This window comes from Rhincodon typus, chromosome 16 (assembly GCF_021869965.1).
Source record: "Rhincodon typus isolate 14 chromosome 16, sRhiTyp1.1, whole genome shotgun sequence".
NCBI lineage: Eukaryota > Metazoa > Chordata > Chondrichthyes > Orectolobiformes > Rhincodontidae > Rhincodon > Rhincodon typus.
This window is the reverse complement of record NC_063347.1, coordinates 36,179,451-36,191,590: the sequence shown is the minus strand read 5'-3', so window position 1 is coordinate 36,191,590 and position 12,140 is coordinate 36,179,451. Positions and strand designations below refer to the sequence as shown.

General features: G+C 38.0%; 1 protein-coding gene across 3 annotated transcripts in view; it reads left to right on the top strand.

The window, feature by feature from the left end:
- Positions 1–12,140, top strand: part of magi1b (membrane associated guanylate kinase, WW and PDZ domain containing 1b) — a 416,356-nt gene that overhangs the window by 377,007 nt on the left and 27,209 nt on the right. For 2 of the 3 annotated variants that reach the window (XM_048606419.1, XM_048606417.1), the window contains 3 exons: positions 1,076–1,276; positions 5,420–5,513; positions 6,737–6,788. In XM_048606419.1, the coding sequence (XP_048462376.1) occupies positions 1,076–1,276; positions 5,420–5,513; positions 6,737–6,788 (347 nt within the window). The remainder of the gene's footprint in view (positions 1–1,075; positions 1,277–5,419; positions 5,514–6,736; positions 6,789–12,140) is intronic. The other variant, XM_048606418.1, reaches the window with a different exon arrangement.

Here is a 12,140-nt window from a genome sequence, read left to right as displayed (position 1 = left end):
CAGAACATTGGCAAAGTGCTAAATTTACTCACATCATAGAACTCCTAAACTTGGCCTAATCAATACCGGAGGTGAGCACCTGAAACTGTGGCGCCAAACACAACCACAATTAGTGTTGATTTGCATTTGGATGTTACATTATAATCTTGACATCCTGAAGGAATGACATTATTACCAAGGTGTCTCCTTTGATCTCTGGATGTTTCACAATATCCCATCCCAAGGTAGTTTTGCTTTTTATGTGCAATGCTTGCTGATCCACAGTTCTGCATTGCATTAATTAACCAGAATGAGAGCTCAGATGCCTGAATATACGCTGTTTTTAAAATAAAAAACATCTGGTTATTCATGAGCCTCCAAATTTTCCAAGAGTATAAAGTACATGAATCAAATTTCCGCTTTCCCTGGTAAGAAAAAAGATGCTTTTATGTTTGTGACAGAAAATTTAGCGTATATAAATCACTTTTTAACTTAATTAAAGGTCCTAGAATATTTCTCCCAATATTTATTCCATTTGTCCTTTCAATGCCCACAATACTGAGAGCTTGAAACATTATATGTTGACTTGCATGAGCATTGTCAATTTGCATTTCATTTTTTTGAATTGCCATTATTAAATATCACTGAGATAATAGATTTCAGTAGAGCACCTGCTTCCTGTAGCAAGTGGCACCCCTTGCAGTTGGCATTTCCTTGCTAGACTCCTGTGCTACGTGTCCACTAGAAGACTGCGGATGCATTATTTTATTAGAGAAGGAAACAGACCATGGATCCACCTAGGAACTGCATGCGACCTCTTGAAAACCCTGCAGTATCTGTGGGAAATCATATTTGACTATTGACAGCTAAAAATCTTTAGAAGAGCTAAAGAGGGAGCTGCGTATTACTACTTCACTGATGCATTTTGTAGAACAGATTGCCAATGTTTTGATCATCAATCATGGGATGTAAAGCATTCCATCATTAATTTTGCTTGGTGGCACAGTAAATTAACCCCTGACCTTCTGTCTCCCTGTCCTCCTCTCCTAATGGTTCACCTTTACCACCTTCCCAATTAAAACTTGTACAAAACCAGGCAATGCATGTGTAGCCATGCCTCACAAAATAGGTCGGATCATCGAAGGAAGCCCTGCAGACCGTTGTGGCCAGCTTAAAGTTGGAGATCGCATTTTGGCCGTTAATGGATGTTCGATTACCAACAAGTCCCACTCGGATATTGTCAACCTGATCAAGGAAGCTGGAAACACTGTAACCTTGCGCATCATTCCTGGTGACGGTGAGTGAGCAGCTCTCCTACTTTGACAGAAACGAGACACCTGATACTTGGATTACATGTTGCAAATTGACAGTGACTTTACAAATTCTCCTGCTTTAATTTGTGGCATATTTTTATTTTCATGATTTATTTAGCTTTGATTCAAATTGTCGATTTTTTTTTTTCAAATCTATAAATGAAAAGTCCTACAAGTTCAAGGTGTAACAATTTAATATGACATATTCGTAAGGTGATAACAGTAATTTTAACGATTTGGCACTCCCAGCATGAAGTTTTTTCCGATTGGGAAACCCATTGTCAATATGGGTCTAGGATACCTGACTTGTAGCTCGTCCAGTCTTCTGCCCTTCATTTCCTACTTGATCTTTTCTTTTATTGTAAACTCGTTCAAATTATTCTATGCCCAAGACACAGGTAATTTACTTTTTCTTATGTATGATACCGCAACCTTTGCAGATATTTCAGTGGTCATATTTCTTGGTTCAGATCATCTAAAATGCAACTATGGTAGCTGAATATGTCAAATTTTGTTTTTATTAAGTGAAATTACAAGATTTGTATTGGTGCTTTTTAAAAAAAAAATATTCATTTTCAGTAGAGACTAAACAATCAGAAACCTAATATTTTAAAAGTTGGATTTCACAATAGAATTGTAAGCATTCCAAGAACTGTCAGCATGCGTGAAGCTATGTTTCTGATGTTTGTGGAATGATAACAATGAAAAATGTTTCTCTTTCAACATTTTCATACTCTATTCTGCATGATTATTAATATGTCTGTCTGGATGTAATCCATTGAGAGACAATTTCTGAGAAGAATCCACCATCCATGGCTAACTAACAAAGTTCAGGATGGTATCAAGTTGAAAGAAAAAGCCTGCAGCTTTGAAGATTAGTGATAGGTCAGGAGGTTAGGAACATCTTTAAAACCATTAAGGGAAGAAAGTGAAATATGAGAGTAAGCCGACAGGAAATGGAAAAACCAACATTAAGAGCACCAAAGAAAGCTAAAGTAAATGTTGGTCCCCTGTGGGATGAGATTGAAGGATATGATAAAACCTTGAACAAGTACTTTGTATTCATCTTTATGATAGATGATACAAAAAGCATTGTAATAACAGTTAAGAAAATCAAGGGAAAGAAGGGAGGAATACGAAATAATCATTATCACTGGAGAAGTACTGGGTAAACTAATGGGATTATTGGCTGACAAGTCCCCTTGTTCTGATGGCCTGCATCTCAAGGTCTTAGAAAAAGTGGTGGCTGGGATAGTCGATGTATGGATTGATTGATTGTAAAGTGCCAAAAATCACAGTGGATTGGCAAACTGCAAATGTTCATCTCTAATCAGAAAGGAGGAAGACCAAAATTAGAGAACTATAAGCAAAGCAAAACACAACGGGTGTTGAAAATCTGAAATAGAAACGGGAAGTGCCGGAGAAACTTGGCAGGTCTAGCAGCATATGTGGAGAGAGGAAAACAGAATTATGTTACAAGTCCGATACAAGTCCTCTTCAATTTTGAAGAAGTGACAGCAGAATGTTTAGAAAATCATAACACCGTGTTGTCTCCCCGTGCTTGTATTATGAAAGGAAGCTCATGCTTGATAAATTTATTTCTTCCTTCGAGGTCTTTGAGTCCTTTTGAAGATGTAACAAGCTTGTTGGATTAAGCAAGACCAGTAGATACAATGTATTTGGATTTCCAAAAGATATTCAATGAGTTGCTAAATAAAAGGTTATTGGGCAAGAAAAGGGCTCATGGTGCTGGGGTGATAGATTAGCATGGATAGAGAATTGACGAACAACGAAGTGTCAGGAAAAATGGCATGTTTTCGGGTTGGAACTCTGTAATTAGTAGAATGCTACAATAGGCTGAAGCCTCAACTACCAATAGACTACATAAATAGCCAGAATGAAGGGACTAAATTTGCTGATGATTCAAACATAGGCATGAGAATAAATAGGCTTCGAGGATGAAAGGCCTGGATTTTCACAGAATTAGGTGAACCTTTTGAATCATTTAAAATGGCAGGCGGGTTCTGATTCCGGGATTTCAGCATCTCCCAGATTTTGCTGGCAAGCAGGGAAAAAAGCCATAATTTTGGGGAAAGATAGGCTGGTGTTTCTACATTTCTGAGTGTTAATCAATAAAAGAAGCTTTAAGCATTTCATGCCTCTTAATCATGTAAACATATATATTGAGACAATGACAAAACAGACACAAAATATAATTTATAACCACATGAAGATGTTAAACAGAAACAAAATTTCTGGTCTGTACCAGGTGTATCCTTGCTGAAATCAACAGAGAAGACCATAAGTTGGCTTGGGAGCTATAATGGGACATAGGATGGATGAGTATGAGTTGTCTTGGGAATTGTAAGGGGGAGCAGAAGTGTGAGGGCTAAAGGGCCTGATAGATTTTAATACAATTAGTTAGAGGTCCCAGAGAACTGAGCTGGGCCTTTTGACCAGCCCAATTGACACTTCACCTCTCCGAAAGCTACTTCCAATCTTCCTCCTGGAGCAATGGGTCTGAGTCTATCCCATGTTGCCCTAATGTCACATCCCTGCAGCACATCTCCAGCCATTCATAGGCCTTTCTGCAGCAAACCTCCAAGGAAAAGACCCTATAAAGGCACATATGTAAGTTGTGAATGGACGACAATTTGGCACATTAAATATAGTTTAGGATTCTGTGAGGTTTTCCACTTCTGCAGAAAGAAGAGAAAAGCAGAACATTATTTAAATGGTGACACACTGCAGAATGCTGTAGTACAGAGGGATTGGGATGTCCTCTCACATGAATGACAGAGTTGACATGCATGTACAGCAAGTAATTTGAAAGCAAATGATGTTACCCTTCATGCAAGAGAATAGAGTATGAAAGTGGGAGGTATCTTGGTACATATTGGTGAGATTGTATGCAGAGTACTGTGTACCATTTTGATTTTTTTATTTAAGTAGTGATTTATTTTTGGTCACTAAGTTGATTCCTGGGATGAAAGGGTTACCTTTTGAGGAAAGTTTGAGGATTTTGGGCCTTCAATTACCAGATTTTAGAAGAAGGATGCTGTTGAAACATAGGCCTAAATAATACAGGGGTGAGGAGACAACTAAGTAATCCAATACACAGCACATTGTGTGGCATCTCATTTTGGAGGGTATCCCATCCTCTGCAGCTCCTGTAGTCTTGGCAGTTTCAAAGCTCAGTCATTCGCACTTCTGCGAATGCAGGGCGGTCCACAAAGAAGCCAGCTATGGATCCTGAAGCGCGATACATCAGGTGTGGGTGGTGTTCACGCAGCCTCAGGTGGGGCTGGAGTTGTGGGTTTTGAAGTATAGGTTGGTAAGAAAGAAGGAGCATACCGTTTTATCAGAAGTCACCCAAGAGGGTAAGGACACCCTCCAAAATTGGACCCTGCCACCATTCCTTCCTGTCATTTTTATATTTAAAGAAGCAAGCTACCCATATCATGGTTTATGGTATGGGTAGGGTAACCTTGGAGTCAATTCAGCTTTTAGCAAGCTCACTTGAACCTTAATTATTTATTTGTATATGGTTAGTGGCTACTGATCCCAGTGCCCACTCCCTCTCCATACCCAGCAGGTGCGCTCAGGGCTAGGTGGGAAATTGATGGGCTAGATACCCAACCTATATTATGGGCCCCCTTGTCAAAAATCCACCCAGTAGGGGCACATAATATCCAAATCATAGATTCTAAAGGGACTTGACAGTGGAGATGCTCAGGGAATTTTCCTCTCGCGAGGCATTCTTGAACTGAGGACACAATATCAAAACAAGTGATCTCCCATTTAAGATGGAGGTGAGGACTCTCTTCTCTCAGACGTTTCTGAATCTTTGTAATTGTTTCTCAAGAGACAACTAGGGTCTGGGTCGTCGAAATTTATTCAAGGCTGTGTTAGACAGGCTTTTAATCTACAATGGAGCCAAGCGTTATGTAGCCAAGCAGGGACATGGAGCTAAAGGCACAATCAAGCCAACCATGATCTTATTGAATGGTAAAGCAAGCGCAGGTCAAATGGCTTGCTCCTGCCCCTGTTCGTTAGGAAAATAAGCGAATGTGTCTAAAATAATCAGTGCAATATCGTTTCTAAAGATTCTTTTTTCCTTCTTATAGAATCCTCCAATCCATCCTTGCTAACAAATGCAGAAAAGATTGCAACAATTACAACTACTCATAACCCTCAGCAGCCACCACAGGATGGTGGAAGGTAAGATATGTCCTTATTGTTTTGTAGTTACTGTGATGTAGTTGTATTTGGAAGCACTCCATTTGTTTCCAGTTTAGAGCAAAATCAGCCCAGTTCCAATATTCTGACTACTATTTGTTAACTTCTATCTGGGCATAACATAAGAGTGAACTTCTCCCTGCCATCAAATATCATCCCCTCCCCCAAAAATAGTTGTTATAAGCAAAAATGGAAAGTTTTTAGTTTAATAAAACTACCACCGGCAGCAAGCTGAAGGCAAGAATGGGCTTGGCTGCCAGTAGATAATATCTGTTTGTTCATGACAGACGATCAGCATTCACATGAGTTACCACAGGGTTACCAGTCATCATAGAACTGAGCCCCAGCCACATCTCCACATTCAGGAGAGAAGGACAGAGAGCAATGGGGGATGAGTTGTGGGGAAAAAAGGTAAAATTGGAGATAAGTCGTTGGCCTGAAGTTTATAGTCAGCAGCAGTGATGAGCCTCACAGCTGATGTTGAAAAAAGCTACTCACATAGGTTGGGCCTCTCCTTTTAGGAGGATCTCCTGGCATCCGGCAGCAGGATTGTCAGCAAGCTGTTTACATGTCAAATGAGACTGAAGAATTCAAACAGATAACAAACCAAGAAATAAAGTACATAGATTATCTTCCCTGTTTATATTTTACAGGGATTGAATAAAGTTTGACACATACACAAATGAAGACAAAATTTAGCTTTCTAATAAAACGTTTTTATCAAAATGGAAAATTTTAGTCGTGCAGTTATAAACTGTGTTTCCATTTCTTGATTTATTTAGGAACCTCATGAGATTCTTAAGCAATAAATCTGACTTAGTGTGTAGTTAAAAACCATGTCCACCACATTAACAAGGTGTAACTTTTTTGTGTGTAAGAGCAGTGTTACTGCTTAACACGAAATTCTCATCGATTCAGTGATTCTAAAACATTGCCATCCATGGGAACTTCAGCACAATGTATAGAGGAGCGAGGACAATTTCCTCACTGAAATTGTGATCCTCTCAGTGTTCACTATCAGTAGAACCCCAAAATACACAAATGTGTAATGGGTAGTGCAGAAGAATTGATAGCTTGATTTTACATTGTTCTGTAAAATGACTATTTAATTATGATTTTTTAAAATAGGATTTGAGCTCAGTATAAATAAATGACTTGGAAGAACTCAAAACTCAATTTGTATTTTTTTAAAATTTTGTTTTAAGGAGTAACACAAAACCAAAGCGAGATGGATCGTATGATTATAAGTCAGCTCAGGTACGTTCAGGTGAATTTAATTACTGAAAATAGATGCAGTGTTTGATGAAATGGTATTAGATCAAGGCCATTTAAAGATGGGAATACTTATTAACATTGTGTTTCGTGTTATTATCTTAAATCCAGTACATGTGGAGATCAGGGAGGCGAGTTGCAGTCATGTAATTTTATTGCCATTCACTCACTATTTGATCAGCAAGGTGTTTACTTGACCCATGCCACTTTTCAATCAACATCTCTGGAAGCACTAAAATAGGCTAAATTGATTTATTTTCTGTTGTTTCCTCCAACTTCATGAGGCAATGCTTGTCTTCTGCTCAATTTCTGCTTAATTCACACTTGCCTCAAAAGCTTTTGGGGAGATTAGAGATGGAAACTCCCAATGTGACGTCAATTTTTGCCACCATACAGCAGAACGTATTAGTGTACCATTATAGTACTGGGCCAATATGGTAGTATATCTCAATGTTCAATGTTTTGGTAAGGTAGCTGACTTTTTGCTTCTGAAAATTACATTTTGGCCTAGCATTTATTTCCTGTTTGTAGGAGGCTAGCCAGTGTGTTATTTTAATGCAAGCAAACGATAAGAAGGATTTGAGCTCATAATTATTAATTTAAGTACATTAATATGATTTTAGTGTAACCAGTCAGAACTGAAATGCTTAAACTGAGTGAACTAAACGTTTTAGCTAAACTCCTTTGCATCACTACTTTTTTGAGGTGCAACAAATTTTGAAATGACTTAAATATCAATACTAGATGAATTATTAAGCAGTTTCATTAAGAAACACAGAAGCACATCGTTTTTGACAATGTTGTTGCTGATTTTTATTTTGTTTAATAATCCAAAACTTGCATAGAATATTTCAAGAAAAAAACAGACATTCTGCCAAACCGATCTGTTGTGGTGTTTGTTACACATGAGCCTCCTTCCATTGAACTCCTATTAGCACAATCTGTTCAGTTTTTTTGTTGATTATCCGACTATCTTCTCCAGTTATGTCTTTGTAATTATCTTTTTTTTCTTAAATATATCCAAATTATTTACCTCAACCACTCTGTTTACATTCTGATTGAAGAACTTCGTCCTGAATTGCTTATTGGATTTCGGTATTTTTAATCATCCTGTCTAGGGATGTTATAATACACCTCTGGAGCAGGTGAGACTTGAACCCAGCCCTCCAACCTCAGTGGTAGGGGCATGTTCACTATTCCATGAGAGCTTTCTTGGACTTGCTCTGCCAAACCATTTCATAATTTGAAGAACCTGTTTACGTCTTCAACAAATACCGAGAATGCTGGAGAAACTCAGCAGGTCTGGTAGCATCTGTGGAGAGAGAAGCAGAGTTAATATTTCAAGTCCAGTTTGACACTCCTTCAGAACTGAAAGGTGTTGGAAACTGTTTGTTTATTTTTTTAATGTACTGTTAACAGAAGTGGAGAAGACAAAGAGGTTGTTACTGGTGGAGAAAAACAAAAGGACGTAAAATGGGTGTAAATTAAGGTATGGAAAGGAGAGACTTGGTTCGTTCTATTAATTAGAAAGGAAACAAGACATAAACGATAAGGCTATGGGGGAGGGAATGGAGGAGAATTAAGAAAAATGGAGAACGACATAATGGAGTCAGTTTCTGAAGTTATTGAATTCAATATTGAGACCTTGAAGCTGTTAGGTGCCAAAGCTGAAAATGAGTAGTTGTTCCAGTAGCTTGCGTTGTAGTGTTGCTGCAACACTGCAAAGCGGAGGTGTTCAGCAAAGCAGTCACCCAGTCTGTGTTTGCCTTGCCAATGTAAACTGCGTAGCGAATAGCGCATACAGAGGACCAGGTTGAAATAAGTACAGGTGAACTTCTACTTCGCCTGGAAGGTATGACTGGGGCCTTGGATGATGACGAAGATGGAAGTGAATGGCAAGTGTTAATCCTTCTGCAATTATATCGATAGGTGCCATGGAGAAATGAGGAAGCATTAGAAGTGATGCAGGACTGAACCAGTGAGTCACAGAGGGAGTAGTCTCTGCAGAATTTCAAATTTTCAGTATCCGCAATATTTTGTCTTTATTCAACTGTGTGTCTTTTTTTTTCTGTAGAACCCCAGCCTAGTCAGCTTTCCTGATACTTCCCTGATACTAATGAACGCCTTGAAAACAACCTTTAATGTATTGCTTTTTCAATGCTCCCTTGAGCAAGGCACCATAAAATATTGCATTTAATTCTTCAAAATATTTCACTATCGGTTTGTGATTTGTGCTGATCATAGTATGAGCAGTCATTTGGCTGAGATTGATGTAAATGTTTGCCTTAGAAAGGGAAATCTTTCTGCAGTTTGAAGGGCCAAATAAGCTTGCTTTCTGCAAGATTTCCCGCTTTCTGTTGCATGTAAAGCCACTGCAACCGTAGGTAATGGGTACTGAGAAATGTAATTAATCAGGGTCTTTGGTCTGAACTATGGAGCTACGTTAATGTCAGTCATTCACAACACCTATTGAATCATTGCTTTATAGACCACAGTATTGAGCCCCTTTTTGTATTTCAATTTGAATAAAATGAACATTTGACAAACTGAACCAACCTTTGTTATCTCAGTTAGAAGTTACACTGTCTGGTATGCATCAAGAACATCCTAGGTTTGTTCAATATGTTACAATTGGCCTCATGACACTGTGTAGAATAGAGTCAAATTGTTTGAGTTCCCATTCCTGATGACTAGCAAGTGACCTCTGAAGGAGATGTATATAACTTGAGTGGAATGTGATTAGATTCAGCTCTAATGCATCATATTGCCTGGTTATCAGGCATTACTGATAGGGGGGAAAAAAAATCAATATTTCTGTTCCTTTTCTACCTCCAAACAATGAATTGACCTCACTTAACAAATGTTTATACTTCTCTAATTTGTGTTCTGAGATTTCAAGATTTCTATAAAATTAAAAAGATCTACTTACTATCATCATAATTTCAACTGTCAAGATTTTCATACGAAAACCTTTCTCATAAAATATTTTCTTTATTTATTGAAGATTGTTTGTAGTGGCATCGCACTGCAAAATGGAGCATAGGGCAACAAATCCAAACAGTTTTCTGATGTGAAATCAAAAGAACAAGCAATTAATATAAATCCCTGAGTTTAAAATCTAGTCTGCACAGGTTTGGTTTTCAGTTGAATCGGATTCTTCTTTGTAATGATGAGTCATCTTTTTCAAAGTTATTACTTTGTTACAGGCAATGTGTATCACTGCGTATATTCAGCCTCTGGTTATCTGGCGAAATGTCTCATTGTGGGATTGGAGTCAGCATCAAATTAGATTCTCTTGTATAACAGCCAAATTTATCAATCTAAAATCATCAGGATTGACCACATATTCACCAGGTTCGTGCTTGGTGGAGGGATATTCACTGATACTGGGGTGTCCTAGTCATTTCTCCTTTCAAAAACAGTCAGGTGCCAGAAATATCATTGAACAATACATACAGGCTCAGTCAAGGCTTCTGTAGAGTGTGTCTGCAGCCAGTGTTCCATGGGAATGAAGTGCCCTTCTGCTGATCCCACAAATATTGGAGGGCATTAATGGGTACAATTCTTGGTAAAGCCACAGGAATACTGTAGATTTTTGAAACATTCATTCTAACTTCACATAAATCTCTGCTTTCTTAAATCAGGCCATCTATTAAAATGTTCTTAATCACTTATGTAGGGAGCATCTGGCATTGCATCCTTTATAGAGGAAACTAAATGGGTTTAATCCAACAATTTGGAGAATATTAATTGAAAAGACTTGAAGCATTTTTGTTTCTTCTTCTGATAACAACAGACTTTTATTAGCATGGCTTTAATTACATTATTGACCTTGTTACTATGATGCGTTAAAATGAAAGATTTAACCAGCATTCCAAAATGTGTATCATGGCTTGTTTTTCCTTTAATAGCTTAGCATACCTAACCTTTTACCTTTGGAAAGCTGCGTTCTTTAATTTGGTATTGCTTTTGTGTTGTATCTGCCAAATAGAAATGTTTGATGTTAATTAAAAGCAGAATAGAAAGCCCCACGAGCACCATTGTACAGGTGGGTGGCCCAAACAGACTGCAGCTGCCGTGTGAGCACATCCCTACAAGATCTAAAGAAATAGAAATTACAGTGAGCCTATCAGGCCTGCTGTCCTAGAAGAAGATGAATTGGTTGCATTAAGGAATCACATAATGATTGATTAACTCAATCAAAGTGCATTTATTTTCCAGTAAAAATTGTTGTGTGTTGATTTTTTTTTAAATGATGCGAGGGAGCATGCATCCCTCCATTCTATTTGTAACCTATTCCAGGACCACACACTGTCTGATGGAGAGCTCTGATCTGATTGTTATTCACGTGACATTTATGTTGTTTCTGCCTCCTCTCTAGTCAGATACCTTGCCTCCACTCAGAAGCTGTTCAGAGGTGAATAAGAAATGTAGGAGCGCAAAGATTATCTACCATGATTACTCTACTCATGACATTACATTACCTAAACAGTATAGTGTCAAATTGACAAAAGATCCCGAATCAAGGATAAGTAGTGTTAGGATGCAAAGTGTTCAACTAAATATTAATGGATTTGAACAAAGACAGACATTATGCAAAAGTACACACTATTGCTGTGAATTTGCTGAAATACAGTGAGGAGTGATGAGCAATTCTTTGTTCTAAACAGCAAAAAATGTTAGTTTACTCTTTAATTAAGACCAACAGAGTGCACAGGGAAATGTAATTCAGTTATGTTGTTTCTGGGAATGTAACTGCATTGGAAGTCGTTTAGGAGAGAAAGGAAAACACAAAGCACTCCCCCTTTTAATTAAAATAAAATCAATTAAATAAAGATACATTTGTCACTCCAATTTAATGACTCCAGAGATAGTCCACAATTGAGGAATACGCTTAATATAAGATTATAATTGCAGAAAAGGATAAGAGAAGAGCTCAGGAATTACAGGAGTGCTGTGTTACAGAGAACTTCTATAGAAGTAATAAAAGTCCAAGAAAGCACAAGAACTGATATCCTTGTGATGGAATTATTATGATCAAAAGTCTATCTGCCCTAAAAGGGAGCACAAGGGAACCAAATTTAGCTACCATTTTCTTTATGGCTTGCAGCTGCTTTTCACTGAGGAATTCACATAATGCTTTTGCTGACTTTGTAATATGAGGCAATGAAAAAGGATCTTGTCCTAACCTCGAGTTACATTTTTGTGTGTTACTAAGTTTGCTTACCACAGATTCCCAGTGGCAGGTAGAACCTGCACTTGACGCAACTGTGCAAGTTTGGAATAGTTGAGCAAAGTAAAGTAGCTTCTGGATAAACCAGGTTGAGTGATCTGAAT